The sequence below is a fragment of the Taeniopygia guttata genome, chromosome 13 (assembly GCF_048771995.1).
Source record: "Taeniopygia guttata chromosome 13, bTaeGut7.mat, whole genome shotgun sequence".
NCBI lineage: Eukaryota > Metazoa > Chordata > Aves > Passeriformes > Estrildidae > Taeniopygia > Taeniopygia guttata.
The window spans coordinates 4,401,040-4,423,366 of NC_133038.1; the positions used below are offsets into that span (position 1 = coordinate 4,401,040).

Genomic DNA, 22,327 nt, shown 5'->3' on the forward strand with positions numbered 1-22,327 from the left:
CTTGACAGGAGGGTGTATACCCAGGTAACCCTTGGAAATTATGAAACCTTCCTAATCAATTATTTTCATTAACTTTTCCAATTTATTTTAAAAAATATATATACTATATATATTTTATATGTGTATTATATATATGATATATACACAAATTTATATATATTATATATAGGTATTACAGTGACATAACCAGCAACACAATGAGAGGATTTAGTCTTAAACTGTCCCAGGGGAGGTTTAGGTTGAACAGTAAGAGGAATTTATTCACAAATTTAGCTATTAATTATTCTAACCCTTTTATATCTTCTGATTTTTGAGTATATTGTGTCTGCCTTACCAGTCAGGCTTCAGCTGTATTCTTACTGGTTCTGCTGCTTTTGATTTCCCTGGAAAAACTATTTCATTACTAGCCTGTATTCATTACTATGGGGCTTCTTTCACCAGCAGGAGTATTATATTCTGACTCATATTCCCCATGTAATCCATGTTGAACAAATATTTTTCACAGAAAAGGTGATTAGACAGCGGAATGGGCTGCTCAAGGAGGTGGAGTCACCATCCTCAGAGGCGTTTAAGGAACACTGGACATGGGATGCATGGTCTGTTTGACACGGCAGTGTTGGGTTATAGGTTGGACTCGATGATCTCAGAGGTCTGTTCCAACCGAAATGATTCTGTGATTGCTGGAATGGCATCACTGGCGCACTGCTTTGCTGCTCTCCACCAGGGGAAGGGCCAGGCCTGGACTGCTGCTCCAAGGAGTGCAGGACGGAGAAATGCGTGAAGACAGCACACAGGAACTCGATGCTGTTCCTGCAGCACGCAGTGCCGCAGCCCGAGCCCTGTGCTAACTAAGGGCTAATTATACGCTAAGGGCTAATTAAGCGCTAATTAAGCAGTACCTGCGCCGCGCCGCCCTCGCGCGCCGCCGCCCTCACGAGAAATGGCGGGAACGCGGCGCGCGCGCGCCGTCCCCTCGCCGCGCACGCGCAGCAGCGGCTCCCTCCCGGCCGCCGTCCCGCCCCGCCGTGCCCCGGACGCCGCCGCCGCGGTCACTTCCGGCGGCGGCCCCGGCGCGGAGGCCCCGGTGCAGCCCCGCTCCGCCCGGGCCCGGCCCGCAGCCGGCCCAGCATGCCGGGGCGGCCCGCTCCGCACCGCCCGCACTCACGCTCCCCCCTGCGCGGCCGGCCCCTGGCCCCAGCGCTGCCTCCCCCACGCCGCCGAGCCCCGGCGGGAACGTGACCACAGCTGGCCGCCTGCCCGCCCGCGCGGCCGCGGAGCTGTCCGGTGAGTGGGGACGCATTTAGCAGGACCCGAGGGAGCCGCGCCGCTCCGCTTGGCCCCGGGCGGTGTGGAGGAGGCGGGACTGGGGGTCTGAGGCTCGCCTGGGTTCACCGGCGGTGCGGGCCCTGCCGGGGCTGTACCCGGCGTGCGTCGTGCTGCCTTTATCTCCCGTGTCCTCCCCGCCTTCCAGCGCCCCGGGACTGCAGCCACCCTCAAGCGAGGCGCCCCGGGGAGCTGGCGGTGCGTGAGGGGCTGTGAGGTGTCCTTCTCCTCCAGCCTCCGGCCCGGCTTGTGTAGCGTGGCCGTGATGTGACACTGATAGCCCCACAGCTGCTGGCGGAGTGTGCGGCTCCCTCTGGGTCACCAGACTTACCTGAGAGTTCCCCGCGCAATTGCAGCTCTGGAAATGCAGATGCAGTGCATCCGCGCTGAGCTGATGGTATTGACATTGTAGAAACAGAAGTTTCCTTCTAAAAGTAGATGAATAGAGAACACATAGTTATCTTGTTTCAATTAGAGTCAAACTTACATGCCTGCAGTGCTGTTAGTTTACTGAAGTGATGAAAAGTGCTGTTTGTTGGGAGAAGCATAGTATAATTTGGCAAGAGCTAACACAGCATGTGTGTTTCAGCCATGGAGGCTCCCTATGATGGCGCTGAGGTAACTGTGGTGATGGAGGAGATAGAGAGCACTTACACTTACACCTCACCGGTGCCATCCAAGAAGAAGAAGAAACATAAAAGTACTGGTGATCCTGGAGAAAAAGCCAAGAAGCCTCGGTAAGTTCTTTCTGCCTTCATTTAGTTCCTTTGTAGGGTGTGGGAGCAGTTTTCCTTGTTTCTGACATAAGTGGACTTTGCAGTGCACTTGGAACACTTCATAGTGTAAAACATTGCATATGAAATATCAGCTTGACACTTTGGGCCTGCTCAGACATTCTTTACAGGTGCCACTGTTGCTCAGTTTAGAATTTGTTTACCCCAGAATAATTAGCCTTAGGCTGTTCCTCTGAGGTTCTCTTCTTCTGAGGCTCTCCTCAGAGAGTTTACATTTGATTAAAAAATGCATTTACAAATAAAATGTAACTTTCATGTCACACGACCTTGAGACAAACCTAAACCTTGTGGATTTTATGTAGGAAGGAGTTTATGTAGAGTGACATTAATATTTCAATTTCTGGTTGTGTTTCAGATCTGCTTACCTTCTCTACTATTATGATATTTACTTGAAAGTACAACAAGAGCTTCCACACCTCCCTCAATCTGAAATCAACAAAAAGATCAGTGAGAGCTGGAGGTTGCTCAGTGTGGCTGAAAAGAGCTATTACTTGGAGAAAGCCAAGCTAGAGAAAGAGGGGCTGGACCCGGTGAGTTCTCTTTCTGGAAGCTCTTTGGCTGCTGAGGAGAGAGGCAGTTACCTGCTTACATAGCACTGTGTGGGAGAGTCATTTAACTGCAGATTCTAGTTTGTATCCTTGCTCAGGGCAGCCTTTAGAGAAGCAGTGTGAGACCGCTGCCTTTTTCCTTTTGCCTTCTGTTCAGCTGAGGGAGGATGGTTTGTAATCCAGGATGGATATGTCTGGTACCTGCTCATGGCAGTTATTTTTGTGTCCTTTCATCAGAGTGAGCACTGGTAAAGTGGGTGATAAAACCAGGACTGAGAGGGATTCTACAGGCTCTGTCATGTGGAGAAGTTCCCGGCAAACTACAGGAAATTATTTGAACCTTAGGCACTAAAATAGCAGGACTGAGAACTGAATCTCTTCCTTTTCTCATATTAATTTATTCCATCCTCTGACTAAAATAGCAGGATTGAGAACTGAATCCCTTCCTTTTCTCATATTCTCCTTTTCTCCTCTTTGTCTCTCAGTTTTCTCCTTTTCTTCTCTCTTCTCCTTTTCTCTCATATTTCCTCTTTTTCTCATATTCTCAATTCATTCCATCCTCTGGTTTTGCCCACAGAACTCCAAGTCATCCACTCGAACTGCAGTAGTCCCTGACATTCCAGGCTTCCGTAAGATTCTTCCTCGCTCCGATTATATAATTATTCCCAAAACCACTCTTCAAGAAGACAGGAGCAGGCAGTCTCTGGAGCTGTGTGTGACACAGAGCCCGGCAGCATCCGAAGGCCTGGCAGCTCCCAGGAATGTCACCGGCGTGCCCCGTGACGCCGTGCAGAACGTCCTTTCCGTGGACTCGGGCCAGGCCGGCGGCTCGGAGCCGTGCATTGCCATCGAGGGGCTGGCAGAGGACACGGCAGCCTTTGCCCAGCCCGAGGCTGCAGATGAAGCAGTTACCTCAGAGGTTCTCTCTCATTATGTTGGGCCTGTGGCAGAGAAAGTGGCTGGAGAGATCCTCTTGGATGAGGCTTCTTTGGAAATAGAAGGACAACCGTACCAGACAGCCCAGGTGGTTATTGAGGAGACCCTGGTTAGCAGCTCCACAGACATCTCCAACGGGGGCATTGCTGTGGCCCGTCCCCAGGTGCCCGATGGGGTGTCTGTGGTCACTGTGGTGACTGGGAGGGTAAGTTTTTCCAGTGATACTCATGCTCCTGCCAGATCTCACCTGAAACATCTGAGTGCTCTTTCCCCCATTCAACTTGAGATCCTCAGTGGGTGCAGGAGATCCTCTGATTGCCCAACTTGCTCAGTGTTGAGAGAAACAGAAACTTTTGTAATCAATGATGCAGAAGTAACTCCTGGACTGAGATGTCTCTACTTGCAGATTGACTCAGCGCTGTACTGATATCAATTGTGTCTTAACATGACTGAGTTCTTTAAATTGTTTGTTATAACAATATTTGAGGTATTGCAGCGCCACTAATTGGGTTCTGCAGTTGCACTGCAAGATTTGGGTGAGAAAAAATGCTGCTGCTGTGCCCCTGATAGCTGTTTTCCTGGTTGCAGAGAGGTAGAAAGGAGTCCTTTTAAGCTGAAGTTTTAGGGATCGGTCATAGAAACCTTAGTCTGTGAAGAGCCGTATTCTCTGTTTTGTTTGAGGAGTTTGGTAATTTCCAGAGTACATCTGGAAAGGCCATTGCTTTTGAAATGGTTGTTACTCTGTCCTGTATTCTGGTTTCATCAGTCCTTAAGACACATTAATGTTCATGAGAGGGAGGGATATGGGTCACCATGTCTTGTTTTCTGCATGTATTTTCCCTTTGACTTCATTTTAGGATACTGAAGAGAGTAGCTCCTCCACACCTGCAACACAGTTTATCATGTTACCTTTGCCAGCTCATTCTGTTGTGGAGAACCCAGCATCAATTAAATTGGTAAGAAATTCAGAGTTTCATATGTTGTGTTAAAGTTTGGCTGTATTTGTTGTAGATTTGTCTTAAAGATGTTAGAGGGAGGGGATTGCTCATGATTCAGGTTTTAAAGATTATCTAATTTGGAGTCACCTTATCAGTTGATGTATTTCTTGTCTCTTGTGTTATGTCTTGCATAGGCTAAAAGGGTCTCTGACTTCCTACAGTGTCTTACAGGGCTCATTTCTTCTGTGTTCATCCTCAGGGAATTCTTGGAAACAGGTGGAGTAGATAAAGCTATCACAACACATCTGGCCAACAGCAGTTTCTGTGTAGCCATCTACATCCACTTGTTGGATACATATTTGTCTTCATAAAAAGCAGTGTCCATCCCTTTAAGGGCAGGGATCTGCTCTTATGGCAGGAAAACATGAACTCCAAAGCTCTTTGACAGGAGGGGAGCAATGACCTGAGGTTTTGAGAAGCCTTTAATATGTTAAAGGCTGTGTGGCATGTTGCATGAGGAAGAATAGTATTATTTCACTAATCTAACCTCTCCAGCCACCTGGAGTGTTTTTGTAGCCATTTTGGGAGTTCATTGTACAGTCAGTACTGCAGCTCCTTCTGTTATATAAGCTAGCATCAAATCCTGTTTTCCAGGTTCTCAATGCTTCCAGCTGGTGGAACACCGCAGATATTTATAGTGGTGCATAGTGTGATGCTCTTCCAGTTGTCTTGGGGAGAACGGAAATACCTCAGGTCTTTGTTCCTGAGAATGATCTGGTTAAAATTGACTCATTTCTTTGACAGCAGCACTTGCATTTCTAGAAGAAATCTGTACCTAGTTAGGGAGTTACAGTACAACAGCTCCCTCGGGAGTGTTGAGAACAGGATATTGGGAAGTGCTATGCTGACAAAAACTCAAATGTGTCAGTGCAGTTGTCCTGGCAAAGGTGACATGTTCTGCTTTATTTGTTTGTATAAATAGTGCCTGGTGATGCTGCTCATGTTTCAGTAGTTCATAGCAAGTTACAGTGAAGGAATAGGGAACACTTGACCATCCCATACAGCAACAAATTACTGGCGAAACTGCCTTTGCATCATGAGTACTTGTCTTCAAGTCTTTTTGCTGTGTTGTCATGAGCGTTAATCACATCTTGTCTTACTGTGGATCGCTGTTAGAAGCATTTTAATGCCACCTGACTATAACTTTTTCATGTTCAAAAAAATAATGTTACATCACTGTAAATGCAAGATTAGCCTCTCCAGGAGGTTATGTGCATTGTTCATCTTTGCTCTGCAAGTTGATCTAAATTCTGGTAGTGCCAGAGGCTGTTGTGTAGACTGAGCATTTAGACTTGCAGTAGTTATGGTGCTGACTCACTCTGACCCAGCTGTGTGGTGTTTCTTCAGTAAAATGAATAATAGTGGAAAGCTGGTGATTTGCCAAATAACATTTGTAAGGTACTTATGAGGAAAAAGAAGTGATAAGCACAGCTTTGCAGTCTGTAGACAAATTCTTGACAATTCTTGTTTCAGACAACCACCTATACTCGCAGGGGACATGGAAATTGCACCAATCCTGGCTGTTCCTTCACTTATGTCACCAGGCATAAGCCACCAAAATGCCCAACGTGTGGGAACTTCCTGGGAGGGAAATGGATCCCAAAGGTAAATTTGTCTTTCCTTTCCTGACTTCGAGACAAAACATTCTGTTTTTGTGCATGCCTGTGATACTTCTAGACCTGTAGATCTAGCACAGGAGGTTAGATATACCAGAAATTATCCCTGCATTTGTGGTCCAGTGCATGTGCTGGAGCAAGTCACTGTTGCAGAGGACATTTAGCCAAGGTGAGACCTGAAATCATCACACCTTGGGTAAAGATGCTGCTCATATCTGTTAGAATAGATGGGGCTGCATTTGCTAGTTCTCTCATTGAGAGGATACACATTCTTCTGGCCCTCTCCCTGCACAGTTCCTGTGACTTGGAAGGCATTGCCTGTTCTTCCTGCTAGAGCCCCAGCTAAGTTTGGGAAGTTGTTTTGTGGTAATTAATACTGACATTTGAAGTTTTTCCACAAATTTAGTTTTCTGTGGTCTTTCAACGTTGTTTTTTTAACAGAGAGGAGGAACAACTCTCAGTCAACAATCCTTTAGGAGCTTGTTAATAAAATTGATGTAATGGAAGCTGAAGTGCTGTTTGGTATTGTTGTCTCATGGCCATGTGTCTGATAATGATGTTCTGACCTCTGACTAGAAGGAAGTTTCCAGGTGTTGGTAGAGTTGATTGAGTGGAAAAGTCTTTCTCTGCATGATGCCTACTTTGCTTAAGCTATTGGCATCTTTGCTAGCTGTGTACAGAAAAAAAACACTTGATCCTTAAACCTTGGCACTGAACAGATGTGCATTTCTGTCTGAAGCAAGACTCCTCAGACACAATTTAAAGAATGTTCTCAGTATGAAAATTGGCATTGACATTCAGTGGCTTTGTGTGGATTTGTTCTAAACTTCCTTTGTTTTGTGTCTGGATCCATTAAACATTCAGGGATGAGAACTCTTTTGGGCAGCTTGCAAACTCTGTGGTGTCTGAGCTGAAGGCTGAGCTTCCTGTGTGGTAGGGTACAAATAGTGATGGTGACATCTTCACTTTTGTTTGGTAAACTGTCTGAGGTAGAGAGATGGCTGAATGCAAAAAGTACTTCTGGATTCTGCCCAATCAGGGCATGTCTGCTGCTGTTCAATCCTACCCTGGTTAGAACTGAAAGGTTTTAGAAGGAGTTTTCCTTTTTGTCTTTCAGAATTACTCTGATCTGCTTGATTCCATTTCTGATATATTTCTGTTGAGTTCATTGTACCTTTGTTGACTCCAGTACAATGATTTCTATAGCCTTAGTCTTGGAAGCAATATTTTTCTTAAAGTCAGAAAATCCTCCTAAGTAATCCTGTTTTCTGGTTGGCTCACATGCTTGCTTTTCTGAAAGCATGTATCCAAAAGATGCAAATTCTCTGTTGTAACTCTCTTTGATTGCTCAATAATGTGGAAGAACAGACAGCATCAGAGAACTGAAGCCATGAAAGAGGAGCGTAGGAGGTGGGCCCTTGCTACAGAGGTGACGGGTGACTTTGTGGTGTTGATGCTAATGGTGATATTTAAGGGAGTTTAAGAAAGATTGATTCTTCAAAGTAAACAGTGTCTAAAAATAATACATGAAGGGCCAAGAGGCCAGATACAATGTCAGCAGGGTCTTTGCTGTTGTAGGAGATGCTGTCTGTCTACTCCCTTACAATTCACTGCTTAAACACTTGGAATTTTGCTGTTTTGATCCAATAGGCCATGGGAAACATGGCATATGTGCTGGGGACTTGCTTATCTGTGAAAGCTGAAAGCTCTGAAATGTGACTCTCTCCTTGTTTCCAGGAAAAGCAACCAAAAAGCAAATCTGAGCCAAATTCAGGCACCTCTCTTAAAACTCCAGCAGCTAAAAGAGGTCAGCAGTCAGCCCTCACAGAACCCACGGCCGTTAGCAAGAGCTCCTCCAAGTCTGCCTTGGAGAGCTCTGAAGCTGTCAGCCAGCTGCTGAATGCTGTGCCTGTCGGAGGGCAGATGCCTGAGATGGAGTGGGAGGAAGTGATCATCTCTGAGGGCCACTTTCTCCCAAATAATGTGCTTGCTGAAGACAGGAGAAATGCTGTTGGAGTGGAGCTGGGCCAAGAGAGCCAGCGGCAAGCAGACACCTCTTCGGAGCAGGCAGAGAAAGGAAGTGTAGGGCTGGGGATGTCGACGTCTTCTGAGGTTTTGAGTCCAAATGCCTCTGTGAAAAAGCCAGTGGTGGGGTGAGTCAGTTTTCCATGTGTTATGGGAGCATATGGTGCCTATTGTGTGCATGTGGGACTAGTCCAAGAAGTTGAAGGCTGTTGGCAGTGCTTCCTGTAAGACTTACTGTGTTTGCTGTCTGTTTTTGTGCCAGTTCAGGCTTGTTCCTTGAGTCTTTGTCCATCAGAACTATTTTTTTTTAAGTGACAGATTGTAGTCACAGGGCAGATGCAGCCTTAGCACTGTCTCTCTTTCTATTGCAATAGCTGTGATTAGTGTGCTAACAAAGCACAATTCAGGGAAAAGAGAAAAGCTGAAGGGAAATAGATGGAATATTTTTCCACTTGTAGCTCTTGTTTTTCAGAACTGATGCAACAGCTGCTACACACAAGGGACAAGAAGTAAAGAGTAAACCAAGACCCAAGCCCTCCTTGCTGGCTGCAGCCAGACCCATGCGAGCCATTCTGCCTGCTCCAATCCGCGTGAGGAGAGAAGCCCGCACAGAGCAGCTGAGCAGCAGGCAGGCCTTTGCAAGTACTGGTAAAAGCAGCATTCTCTGTATGCTTTGGGAGCTGTTGTCATTCCTCCCCTTCCTGAAGTGGTGTCTACCAATAATAATTTAGATTTCAGGGGAGGTGGTTACCAATGCTAGGAAAAAAACAGTTTGTCTCTGCCTGAGTGGAGTAACTGGGTCATGAAACACCTGCTTGGGTTATTTCAAGCTCAGAGGAAAGATCTCACATGACTACAGTAGCATTTAACAAAGATGTTAGAAAGCAATAAAACTTGTTTTCTCACATTTTACCTGGTGCATCTCTTTCCTCCTTCTAGACAAGCATTCCCCTGTGAGAACATCAGGCTTGAAACCCAGTACACTGAAACAATTGGGCCAGTCAGTTCTGCAGCCACCAACTGCTGAGGAGCAAAAGGTTGTTCTTCAAATGCAAACTATTTTCCTGGATTTTTTGGGGGGAGGGTTTTGTTTGTGGTTTTTGTTTGGGTTTTTTTTTTTTCTTTCTTCTCCCAGGTGAGTGATATGACCTGAGTGAGAAATAGAACAAAACATGTAGCAGCCTTATGATGATGAGATCTGTGAGTGGCTGTTTTTATTGTATGGCTGGATAACAGAATGACTGCTTGGTGGCTGAGTGTGGGAGCTGAGCTGAGAGATGCTGTTGGACAATCCTGCTGTTGGTTACTTTGGGAACCTCCCAGCTACTTCCAGAAGATGTTTTAAGAAACTGCTGGTGCTTTGATAATCTGCCATGCAATATTGAATACTAAGATTTTCACATGTAAAATATGACTGAGTATGCCCAGGTGCTGAAATGAATCTCTGAATTGTAATTCCTTTGCATGCAAAATAGTGTCTTATGGTATTATGAATATTAAATGAACATTAATTAATCTCTTGGGGGAAGGAATGCTAATAGGTAATTATATTGGTGCATGTATGTATTTAGTAGTAGGTGTCTGATGAGTGTTTTTTTTTCTGATTTCAATCTCTAGCTCCACAGTTCTGTGACAAGCAGGGCATCTCAGGTTAAAGTTGAAGAAGTCAAACCAGACATATTCCCTTCCTACAAGTACAGTTGCACTGTAACTTTGGTGAGAATTTTTCAACTTCTGTGACTTCTGCCACGGGGAGTGTCCTCTCTGGGATGAGAATGGTACAGGGCTTCTGTTTTGCTGATTTGCACAAATACATCTTGTTTTCAAGATGTATTTGTGACACTTCAAGATGTGAAGTGTCATCTCTAGACCTAGTCCAGGATGACTGTGTTCTGTTTTGCAGTTATGTCTGGGGCCTTGTTAAGAGATGGATTTTAACTCATGTTCCAGTGCATAATCCCCATCCCCTCCTTGAATTCAGCAGGGAGGATCAGGGGTTTCTGAATGCATTTAATGTTCTTCTGGTCTGAAGAACTGGCCCCAGAATGTTTAAGTGCTACTTAAAGGATTCTGTGCAAAATGACAGGGCTTGCTATTGATGTTTAAACAAGATGTTATGAAGTGGAGGTAAAATTTATAATAATCTTTTTTAGAATCTTGTTGGCTTAGATTCATAGAGTCATTCAGGCTGGAAAAGACCTTTAACATCATGGAGTCCACCTATTAAAAGTTAAGGTCAGCAAACATCCCTTTTATGTCATTCAGGATTTGGGATTAGCAACATCGCGTGGCAGAGGGAAATGCAAGAACCCCTCCTGCAGCTATGTGTATACAAACAGGCACAAGCCACGGGTCTGTCCAAGCTGTGGATACAACCTTGCCAAAGACAGGACTGAGAAGACAGCAAAATCCCTGGTAAGGTTCAAGCTGGCTTGTTCTATCACATGTCTGTTATGAGCTAGGCAGAGGAATCTAGTTTGCAAGTCCCTGTGGAAGCATGGAAATATGGTTTGGGCTTTTTTATCTTTGCATTGTGATAAACTTTTCTGGCAGAATGGTTTCTATTTAAAATATCTGGGATGATGTTTGTTGAACTGCTGTAGCAGTGGTGCATCAGGCTGAGAGAGTCTGAGCACACCCAGTGCTACCACTGGGTGTCTCCTCAACCTAAAAGTGCTTCTGTTGTGTCAGTAACATGTTGAGAAAATCGACCTTGAAGTCACCGCATTGTTGTGTCAGCTTTGCTGAACTTCAGACTTCATCAAGAAACTCCCAAGTATGCTCTGCTTTGTGAGCAGTTTGGGGCTAGTGTCAGTTAAGTTAGTACATCTTGTATTAGAGTTTCCTGTTTTTAAGGGTTTGTAGAGCAATCTTAGTTCCAACCTGAATTTATTTCTGGATGTAGGGTTTTTTTTCTGGTGTATAAATATGTTTTCAGTTGTCTGCTGTTCTGTGTGGATGTAATTAATTCTGGGGTTTGCCTTTGCAGTCGCAAGAGGTTAGCTTTTTTCATACTGAATTGTGATGTTTTTAAAACAATAAATGAAAAAAAAGGAGCTTTCCTGCTCTTAGCTGAAATGCCTACTCAGCAAATAGGCAGAATTTTAGTCTATGTAGTAATGACTCATCCACTTGCCGTTTTTTTTTTATTTTGAAAAACATAACTTTGTTTAACGGTTTTGTTTTTTCTTTAAAAATGCAAACAAACTGAGATGGCCTGTGTGAAACTTACACACAAACAGCTGTGTAAGGAACAGCAGTGTGCTTAGCTCAGCTTCCATTCTGAGAGGCATGTGGCTTGTCTCTTCCTCATTTAGTGTTTTTCGGTTATAGATCTGTTTAACATTCCTGTCACACAGTTCATTGTTGTCTCTGGGCTTTTGACTGATCATTTATCTCATTGCTAGACTAGTCAGAAAACCAGGTTGAAATGTTGACAGAAGAGTTTCAGGGATTAAATAGATCAGCCTGCTTGGGTTCTCTTTGTTGTCCTGGCACAGCCTGGAGTTTGGTTCTCCTGTGTTTGTGCACTTCGTTGTGATGGTATGTGTTGGAGAAGGGTATACTGTAGCTGATCAGTTGTTATTGATCAGTGTATTCTGTGTATCACAGCCCCCAGTTCTCTATTAGTACTTGGTTCCTCCAGCTTCTGGAGAGCTGTGCAGGCTGCCCTGAGCCAGTGCCTGATAACCTGTGGAGAAAGATAGTGAAAACTGGGGGTTCAAGTGGTCAGGGTTATTGAAGTGTTTATATACCTGTTGGTGGTTATCCTCACCTTCTGGATCCCCAGTCACTGCACGTAACATTTCAATGGCCAATCTGTGATGGTTTGGCAATGCAGGAGTTCCAGAAGGGCTGGGCTGTAATAAACTATTTTTGTTAAAGTAATTTGAGCTTGAAGTGGAGTCAATGATTCAGCAGTAGAGTAGAAGTCAGGTTTACTGAGTGCAAAGGCTACTGTGTTTCTGCTGCCTTTTATGACTTCTTTGGGCTTAATGTTTCATCCCCATGCTTGCCTAGTTGGATGTGTTGCTTTCTAGGAGGTCAGTCCAGGCCAGCCGGACGTGCTGAACACCAGCGAGCCCCTGACGCCGTCCCAGAAGGAAACGCAGCGTCAGTCCACGCTGCAGCTGCTGCGCAAGGTGATGCAGATCCCCGAGAACGAGTCGGAGCTGGCAGAGATCTTCACCCTGATCCACGAGCTCAACAGCTCCCGGCTCATCCTGTCCAACGTGAGCGAGGAGACAGTGACCATCGAGCAGACCTCCTGGTCCAACTACTACGAGTCCCCATGTGTGCAGTGCCTCCTCTGTAACAGCCCCTTGTTCAAAGGGGGACGGAAGTAAGATTCTGCTTTGGATTTTGACTCTTTCAAACTCATGCTGATTTTCTTTGTTCTGAGTGTGCCTAAAATAATATTTGCTTTGGCCCCTGGTAGTGAAGCTGGTGAAAGTGACACTGAGTAAGCTCAATGTGTGTGGAAAGATTTAGCAGGATCAAAGAGTGACTGCAAAGTCTAGATGTAGCTTTTTTCTTTTTGAAAGAGTATTTTCCTTAGTCATCCCCTCTTTGTTTTCCATTCTGATGCTTTGAGGTTGAGAGAGGAAAACTTGTGTGTTTACAGATGTACATTGTGTGATGTCCTTTTTCTCTCTCTCTCTGGTCTGAGTATTTCCTGTGTTTGTCTTTTTGCTTATGATATTTCCATTCCTTTCATTTCTAAGTGTGTGCTGGAGTGAATGCTTTTTTGGAAAAAATACCCAAATTGAAACCTGAAGGACTGTCAGAAACTTTTAGTACATAGGCTAGATTGCCTTAGCTAGATTTGTATGAAAGCCTGTAGGATATCTTTTCCCTGAGTCTACCAGATATCCTCCTGTTTCTGAAAACATGATCTAAAATTTTTCCTACAGCAAAATGTTAGGGAGTTTAATGTTGTTTCTTTCTTCCACCAAAAAAAAAAAAAATCTTAATACAAATTATGGATATTTGCTTTGGTCAGGCTGGCACTAATTGGGATCTTTCCAGAAGAGATGCTTTTTATGCTCTGTATTTTTTGTTTCCTTACCAACCTGTGCATTGTAAGTCCTTGCCTGTGCCTGGCTGCTTTGCAGTGCTCTGCATATGGGACTCTCCCATGTGCCTGCATAGGCTCTAATTGAAGCCCTGCCAGTGGGAAGGAGTTGACTTTGGCTTTGATTCCTGCTTTCTCAGGTGGACAGCAGTATTTCAGCCACTGGCACTCTGCTGTCTGAACTTTCTCCTTGTCAGTTACACTGTAGAGGAGCAGACCTTTCTGAATCTGTGTGCAGGACAGGCTGGCGGGTGGAATGTGTTACTGATCACCACAGCAATGGTACAGACACTTCTCCCAGGGCAGCTTGGGACCACAGGTTTTCTCTACCTCTCCAAGAGTAGATGCCCACTGTGTGGAGCTGAAGGCATGCTCTAGCGCTGTTTAAAAAAATGTGGGCAGTGACCTGACTCTGCCTGGGAAATCTGTTTTAAAATGTAACTTTTTCTCGTGTGATATGATGTGGTGAGCTGGTTTAGATTTACATAATAATGAACTCATGTCAACTGGAATGTCTGAAGTTACTGCAGGGCTGGACTAAAAAACCCATTGGCTTCACTCAGAGTGGTTTCTTTGTTGTGTGTTGCAGTTCCCTTGCTGGTCCTCAGGAATGCTGGCTGCTGACAGCCAATCGGTTACAGGTGGTTACAGCTCAGGTCAAAGTGTGCTTGAACCTGCAGTGTCTGGCCCTCCATAGCTTCACTGACATTTACACAGGTAGGAAAATGTTAGCATACAGCATGACTACATCTGAACCCTTTGGAAGCCTTGGGATTGTATCAGGGCATTGTCCAGGCACAGAAAAGCTTCGTCATTTCCCCAGTGCATTAAATTTGAATTATCTTTTAATTGCTTCTGCTTATTCTGCAAGTAAATCTGTATTTGTGAGTGAAAATACATGAATGTTCTAGTGAGGAAGACGCCTTGATTCACTGGTGTAGGTCTCTATGTGAATGTTGAGTTCTGCAATGCAGCCCCTGAGATCATAGTCAGAGACATCTCTGGAGAGTGCTGTTTCATGGCATTGGCTAGTGAGATGGATAGACAGCTGTTCCTTGTAGCTTTTTAAATCAACAGACAAGTCTGTGAAAGGAGCTGATCTTTCAGCAGGGAACGCTGCATTTCAGAGGTGCAGAAGCACTGTTTGTGTTTCCATTATCCTCTAAACTGTACTCGTGAGTGTGTTGTGTATCAGTAAGGAATATATTTCTTTGTGAGGGAGATCTGGAACCCTACAGACAATAACTGTCTTGTTTTAACTGCAGGCCTTTTCAATGTGGGTAACAAATTGTTAGTGAGCTTGGATCTTCTGTTTGCAATCCGAAACCACATTAAACTTGGAGAGGATCCCAGAGTGGCTGTTGGCAATATCATTGACTCTGTTCAGGAGCAAACTGGTGGGTTTTTCTTCTTGCTTTTTACCATAACATACCAATCTGTGACCTGATGATTACTGTTAGGTTATAAAAAGGCAGACCTCATTTATTTTAGAGTTTCTATTAAATCACTTCCTAAACCAAACAGTACCTCTATTACCAGTTCTTTGTAACAATTCTCTGAAGGGCAAGTTTGGTTTTATCCTGTGTAGGAGAGCCCTTCTACCTCTCCACTGGCTTCAGGACATGAAAACTGTAACAGTGGCATCTTCTCTTTTCAGACAAAAGCCTGAGCCCTGATGAGCAGGGTCAGCTCCAGGAACTGCTGTGCAATGGCTACTGGGCTTTTGAATGCCTGACAGTCCGGGATTACAATGATATGATCTGTGGAATCTGTGGCATAACCCCCAAGGTGGAAATAGCCCAGAGGAATATGGAAAATGTCCTAGCACTGAAAAATATAGAGGTAGGTTTTTTTCCACAGCTCATATCCTGTTCGTGTTCAAAGCAGATTATAATGATTTTTTGCTGACTCTGGTCTTCATGATGCACGATAAATACATGAGACCTTTGTGAGTGGTTTTCTGCTGATGCCTGACAAGAGGATGTGGCTGGAGCAGCAATGCCTGTGCTTCCTCTTAGAGATGTTGGTGTGTAGTTCAGGGAAAACAAGATCCTTTGTCCCTGGACCACAGCTTTTGTCCATCAGCCTTGGGCAGTAGGAACCTTGGATGGAGGTTGTTGAATTTGGCCTTCTTCCTTTGACATGAACACATTCCTTTTTTCCTCAAGTTTCGCTGAGGTGCTATCTTCCCTAATGAGGAAAAAGCCCTAGTAGGGGAATGTAGCATGTCTTGCTTTTATGTCAAATATGTCAAATTTTGAGTCTTATCTGATGCAAAGTGGTTGTGGGAAGCTTTAGGAGACTGAAATCATCTTGCACTCTCCTGGATAGTCCTCATGCCATGAGTGAGACTGGCATAAAACTGTCAAATGAACTGTGGTTGTTTGTATTTGATCACTCTTTCTTTCTCTTTATAGTTTACTTGGCCAGAATACTTGCCATCAAGTGAAGTGAATGTAGAAGACTTTTGGTCCACAATGGAGACAGAGGTGATTGAGCAGGTGGCTTTTCCTTCTAGTATCCCCATCACAAAGTTTGATGCCTCTATTGTTGCTCCTTTCTTCCCTCCACTGATGAGAGGAGCAGTGGTGATCAATACAGAGAAGGACAAGAACCTGCATACACAGCCAGTGCCAGGTAATGGCTCAGGTTGTGCTTATTAGGGGAGTGCTTGATGTGTTGGTGACTTCAGTCTTGGTGATGTTTAACATTAAGAATTGCTGATTGCATGACACTCTGAAAGTGTGCTGAGAAAAGGCAGGAACATTGAGGTGAATTCAGCTATTCTCAGGCTACTTTGCTGCTTGAGGCTTGGCTTTTCCTGTGAAGTTTGGATGCACTGGTGGGCTCTGATGCATTTGAGACATGGGGGACTTGAGAGCATTGCACTTCAGGTGAGATAAAGTCTGATTGCAGAGGGATGCATGCACATCTTCAATGCCAGTCAGTGTTTGTTTCATGTTGGGCTGATACTTGGAGTGTGGAAGTTACTGGTAGTGCTTGGCGTCTCTGTTACAATCTCAATAAAGGGTGAATAAGTTTTTACAGAACTTGAGAAAAAGCTAGGAGAGTGATATGCTAGTCCTGATCAGTTGCCAACATTCAGTACATCCACTGCATGTTGACTGCATGGAATAAGAAACAGTGAGAGGAATAATCTCAGATCTGGAGCTAAGGTCAGTTAGCACCTGGTTCCCTTAAGAATTTAGGTGTTGTGTATAGGAAGGAAAACTGGTTTTGCAAGCTTAACAAGTGTGTGAGTTGGCTTTGCAGACAGGGCTGCAGCTGCTTCAGAATTGGGCTGCAAAAGAGCTGTGTGGGCTTTTGTGGAAGTGGAGCTCCAGAGAAAGAACCAGGGAGATGTGAAGGCTGAGCCTGAAGCTGTTCAGTCCAAAGGCTGCAGTAACATTTATCTCTGCTCTTCTTCACTTGGTTGTCCTCACATCAGTCATTTAAAGGTTACAAATGATGGGTTAGATAAGTGTTTATGGAGTCTGCAGCTATGCTGGGCTCAGTCTGGTGACCTCAGCAGGGAAGGGCTCTAGACAAGTGGTCTGTGACGTGCTTTGCAAGTAGGACTGTTCACAGCTTTCTCTTGCTGGCTGTGGGTTGTGCAATCTCTGCTTCTGTAGTCTTCCTAAGAAATTATTTTGGTAAGTTCCCTTCCTGAGAATGAGTGCTGAAACCTGTTTCCTGCTTTTGCAGGTAATGGGAGTGCCTTGGTGAGGCTCCTTCAGGAAGAAGTCTTCAGGCCTGAGCTGATAAACTTTTACAGTGAGGAAGAGCTGCAGAGTTTTCTGACACAGTGTGGCATCCCCTGGGAAGCATCGCATACAAAGGTAATGGCTTGTTTGCCCACATAAAAGCCTGCAGGAGTGGAGCTGTTCTTCACTGTCTTTCTCTCATCCACTCTTGCCATCCTAGACAATTAATTTCTCATCTGACTGCACTAAGGGCAGGGATGGGTGCCAGCAGGTTATAGGATAATTTACACATGGTGAAATAAATTGAACCTTTGTGGGCTAGAAGAAAGGAAGCCTGTAATTACCTTGTCACTGGCTCAGCATTGTGTAATTGCTTGTCATCCTCACAGTGCTGAGTGTGGGATTAGGAAGTTATTGGATGAAGTGCAAATTAGGATTTGGGAGGCCTTGCATGCTGCCTTTTCCCTCTCTGCAGGAATCTGTTTATTTTAGTCACTTTCTCTGGGGCTTGTCTTTTCTAGGACGAGCTCTGCTACTCCCTCCTTGCTCTCTATGAGTTTGTACAGAATGGGACAAGCATTACACCACCTTCTGCTCATCACACAGGAGGGAAAATCTACAAAGTGTGTCCACATCAGGTAGGGAAGACTGGAGCCACAATGTTTCTTTTCTTCCTTGGCTGTTTATGATTTGACTTAACAGCGTGGAACTTCCTTATTGAATAGAAGCAATGGAATGGGCTTCTCTGAGCCTTGGGAATGAAACATGTTCCTCAGGGCTTGAAAAATTCCCCAAGACAAGGTGAATGTGTATGAGGAAATAGAGTACCTTTAGAGAAAGTACTTTCTGGCTACTGAAAGGAAGCTGAATGTTTTTAAGACTAGATTTTTTTCGTGTAAGTTTTTAGTTTTATTGTGCTGCTGCTGTCAGTCCTTTCTTTTTTCTAGGTTGTGTGTGGCTCAAAGTACATAGTAAGAGGAGAAAATGCTCGGGATCACGTGGACTTGTTGGTATCCTCACGTCATTGGCCTCCAGTGTATGTTGTTGATTCAGCCTCTTCAGTGGCGCTTTGTGCAGACCTCTGCTGGCCTGGCCTGACTTCCCAGATGTGGGGGAAGAACCAGGGCTGCTTCTCTGACCCCATGGAACCTCCAACGGTTAGTTATGTTTTTGGTCTCTGCTGTGCCAGCCTAGTATAGAAAAGCTGCAAGGGAGATTAAAATTAACACCCTCCTCCCCCCATTGTGGCATATCCCATTGTGGCTTGGGATAGATCCGTAGAATCACAGAATGGTTCGGGTTGGAAGGGTCCTTAAAGCTCATCCAGTTCACCCTCTTGCCACAGGCAGGGTCACCTTTATTAGGCCAGGTTTCTTACAGCCCCATCCAACCTGGTCTTGAACTCTGCCAAGGGTGAATTTGACCTTATAAGTATCTCCTGATTTAAGCTTTGCCCGTGCATCACTCCTAAGCTTAGCAGAATGTATTGGGTGTTGCCTGGGGTTTGTGTTTGATTAGTTGTCCTTAAGAGGAAGAGCTGTGCTAGGAGTGCATTGTAACAGTTCAGATCATGAACTTTGGAACACTTCACTTATTTTGACACAGGAACTCACTTCTTTCAGACTACTGCTATTCCTTGGGAAGTGAGAGAGAAAGATTGTTCCTGATGCCTTGGGATTATCTGAGGGCATACAAGCGAGGAGGGAGTGTACATATCATCTTTGTGGCATGTAGTGGAAGCCTGGATCAATTAGCCTTCCCTCTGATCTGGGTCACAGTGTTGGTTGAAGTTTGGCCAGCCAGTAGTTTTGTCTTCTCAGCTGTGGGGATGTTACTTGTTGTTCCACCTGGTGTGCGTGTGTCTCTCCCTCAGTACGTGTCCTGCCCTGAACTGCTGGACCAGCACTACAGCGTAGACGTGACGGTGGCTGAGCACTCCCTCCAGCACCCCATCACCAAGTCCTCGGCGCGCCGGATCGTGCACGCGGGCTCGGAGCAGAGCGGCCCCTGGGACCCCACGGCGCGGCACCGCTGCATCTCCCTGTGCCGCGAGCTGGAGCCGTACGGCGCCATCGCCGCCGCCATCAGCGACAGCAAAACCAGCAACGTGCGCCAGCGGCCCATCACCTTCGAGAACCCCATGCACTATTACCTCTACAACCGCCTCATGGACTTCCTCACCAGCAGGGAAATCGTGAACAGGCAGATCCAGGAGATCGTGCAGAGCTGCCAGCCCGGGGAGGTGGTGATCCGTGATGCGCTCTACCGGCTCGGGGTGGCCCAGATCAAAACAGAAATGGAAGAGGATGAGGAGGGGAAGCAGGAGGAGGATAGAGGTTGCTGAGTAGCAAAACAGCTTGTTGGGTTTTCTCTCTGGTCGTGTGGATGGGTGGGCTGAGCCAGCTTTTGCCGCTGTCTGGCTTGAGAGTTTATTTTTTATTTTATCGACCTCCACAGGTTGGAGATGTGATGCTGGTGGCTTTGACTGCTGTTACTGACCAAAGAGCTCTGTGCTTCCATAGCATCGTGATAGCTGCTGCGAGCATGGGTCTGTCACCCCCTTGCAGAAGGCTGCAACTGCCTCCAAGGCATGTGATGCACCTGCTGTTCAGGGCTGTGGGATGTTGCCCTCCCTGCAGCTAGAGAGGGGAGAGGAGTTGTTGGTAGCAGGGAGTGTGCGTGGTCAAGCACACACAGGTTTTTTAATTCTGAATCTTGCTTGCTGACTTCTTTGTGCTTATTGGTGGCAGGGCTGGGGGTGTGGGACCAGGCAAAAATGGTAGATGGCTACAGCAATTTCCCCCAAAACATTCTGAATAGGTGAATTTAGGATACTGACTCCTGCTTGGTAAACTTGCAGAGCTCTCAGGCATTGGCTGCAAGGAGTCTTGAGGAGGAGGAGCTGCTTTAACATGCTGTATCTGGGGAGCCTCCCTGGAGGCTGCACTCATGGTCCAGGATTGTCGGTGCTTTGGCTTCAGGGAGTTTCTAGAATTGTTTGTCCCTTTACATGAGCACTAATAACTTAGAAGCCAGAAGGTACAGTGAGAGGAGAGTGTTCTGTATGGTAAGGTAAGAACTGAGCCCCAGGGCAGCTGAGGGGTTGGAGGATGATTTAAGTGCTGTGCAAGGGGTGGCTGTGGAGAGGGGAGGGACACTCAAACACTGTCTGTGGGATCAAGGAGGAATGATGAATGCAGTACCACCAGAGTGAGCAGGGTTCTGTATTCCACCCTCATGGACATGCTGGGAGAGCTGCATCGACGTGTGCAATCTCATCACTTTGTCAGGTGTCACACCTGCCCTGCCCATGTTCTCACAGCTCTCTGGGGGTTATAGAGGAGTCTCCTGCTGCCCAGGTTGCTTTGTCAGCCCCTTGAGAGGAGTCAGGATGAGACCTCTGCCTCTGAGGCACACCTGAAGAACACCTGGGGCTGTGGGTGCAAAGCTGAGCTGTCATTGCTGCAGCTCCCTTTGCCCATGGCTGGTGGTGAAGGTGTTTGGTGTCTGCTGTGACCTGCAGAGGAGACAAGCAGGATGCCAGACTGCTAAGTTGCCATCTTGGGAATTTATTTTGTCTGAGTGAGCAGTGGGGAAGATTCTGAGGCTTGCGGTGTGGTTGAAAACTCCCTTCTGTGAAGGGGAAACTATTGAGTACCGTACTGTTAAAGTAAATGTATTAAGTCTGAGCAAATGCAGTAATCATGGCTTGGGGTTTTTCTGTTAAGAACATTAACTTATTATAAGAGACATTAGTGACTTTTTTCAGTCAGTGATAAAGTTTAATAAATTATCTCCAATTTTGGGGGTGAAACTGTGGTCAAGTGACTTGGGTTGTTTTTTGTGGTTTGTTTTTTTTTTTTTTTTTTTTTTGTGTACAAGACCTGGATGGCTTCAGGAGAAAAGGCACAAACACTGCTGAATCTTTTCTGTATTTGCCCTGCCTTTGGTATTGCACGTGTCCCAGAGACTGCTGCCATGTGCCACATGATGACTTGTCAGATGTCCCATCATCACAACTGAAATTACATTCCATTATATCCAGACACAGGGACTACTTCAGAGCTTTAAAACCTTGCTTTTAATAAGTTTTTGTGCTACACAATAATGAATGGTTTTGAGAACTGGTACTGAGAAACAGAGTTGCAGGGGGGTAGGCCAGTGCATTACTCGGGCTCTGAGCTGTTCCCCTCTGAGAACAGTCCTTAGAGCCCTAGGAGAGACTAATTTTGTTAAACATACTTCATTTTTTATAATGCTGACAGAGTTACATTAGCTTTTCATTTAGTAAGGAGGAATGAATCACTTGGTGTTAGCATAAAACCAGGTTTAATAGAATCAGAAATGGCCCACTATGAAATTGCTCAGAGTGTGACAAAGGCCACCTGCAGTGCAGCTGTAGTTTCCCTGAGCCCTGTCAGTTGCAGTTTGCCTGTACCTGGAATAGAGATCCTTTACCCACTGAGTCAGGTGAAGCTGAGAAAGTTCTTTAGCTACTTCTGGTGGGTACACAGGACTGGGTGGCCAGGGCAGTAGTAACCCTGAGCAAGAGCTAGCTGAGAAATAGGTTGAAGTGTATTAGGACCTAGCTTATGAAACAATAATCTCAGCTGTACTATTAAAAGTACATTAAGGAAATTTAGTACAAGTCTGTAATAGTGACAAAGGGCAGTGATTGCTACATGCTCAGTAACTCAGAAGTTCTGTAGGATGTGTGTAATGTTGATAATTTCTAGACCTCATTAAGCTGCCATTCTTTCTTGGATTGGGATTGTGTTCAGTGCTCCTCTCATGGAAGAGCACTGTTTTCTGCTGTATTTTACCTGAGAAAGAACTGTCCTTCTGTCCTGTTAGTGAGGCACAAGTTCACATAACCCTGGGGTTGGCTCTGTGGCTCACTTCACCCAAACACTCCCTGCAGAAGCATCAGCTGCAGAGAGGTGGATTGCACAAGGAAGTGTAGGGGTTAATCCATATTTAATGCTGTGTCGAAGCTTTACCTATTTCTAAACACACTGCACTGTCCAGGATCATAGTGACAAAGGGAAGAGAGCAGAACTGTCAAAAAAGGGAGTGTGTGGAGTGGTTCCAGTGCCGAGACATATTTCAAGATGTGCTTAGAAAACTCAAGGGTTCAGTAATGTGAGTGACACTTGGAAATGTTTTACTTGGCTGTGACTAGTATTTTTTAAAAAAACTACAAAACTCAAACTCCCACAGCCTTCTCTGGGGCATGGGGAGGCAGCTGCTGGGGCCCTCTGTACCTTGTAGAGATGGAGCCTGTTACCATCCTAACAGCTCTATGCTAT

At 45.4% G+C, this 22,327-nt stretch overlaps 1 protein-coding gene across 3 annotated transcripts; it reads left to right on the top strand.

Moving 5' to 3' along the window:
- The first annotated feature begins 989 nt into the window (after positions 1-989).
- On the top strand, positions 990-20,846 carry HMGXB3 (HMG-box containing 3). 3 transcript variants are annotated; one of them, XM_030283712.4, is made up of 20 exons: positions 990-1,284; positions 1,913-2,060; positions 2,473-2,647; positions 3,243-3,806; positions 4,459-4,557; positions 6,073-6,204; positions 7,953-8,368; positions 8,713-8,888; positions 9,180-9,277; positions 9,858-9,956; positions 10,506-10,655; positions 12,284-12,582; positions 13,904-14,031; positions 14,580-14,711; positions 14,972-15,156; positions 15,732-15,951; positions 17,020-17,153; positions 17,540-17,656; positions 17,966-18,175; positions 18,892-20,846. In XM_030283712.4, exons 2-20 carry the CDS (start codon positions 1,915-1,917, stop codon positions 19,360-19,362), a joined length of 3,951 nt encoding a protein of 1,316 aa, XP_030139572.4. In that variant the 5' UTR covers positions 990-1,284; positions 1,913-1,914; the 3' UTR covers positions 19,363-20,846. The 3 variants fall into 3 exon arrangements, with proteins under 3 accessions (XP_030139572.4, XP_030139573.4, XP_030139571.4); XM_030283713.4 differs by having other exon boundaries at positions 991-1,284; positions 8,713-8,882; positions 12,281-12,582; XM_030283711.4 differs by having other exon boundaries at positions 1,006-1,284; positions 12,281-12,582.
- Positions 20,847-22,327: the final 1,481 nt, after the last annotated feature.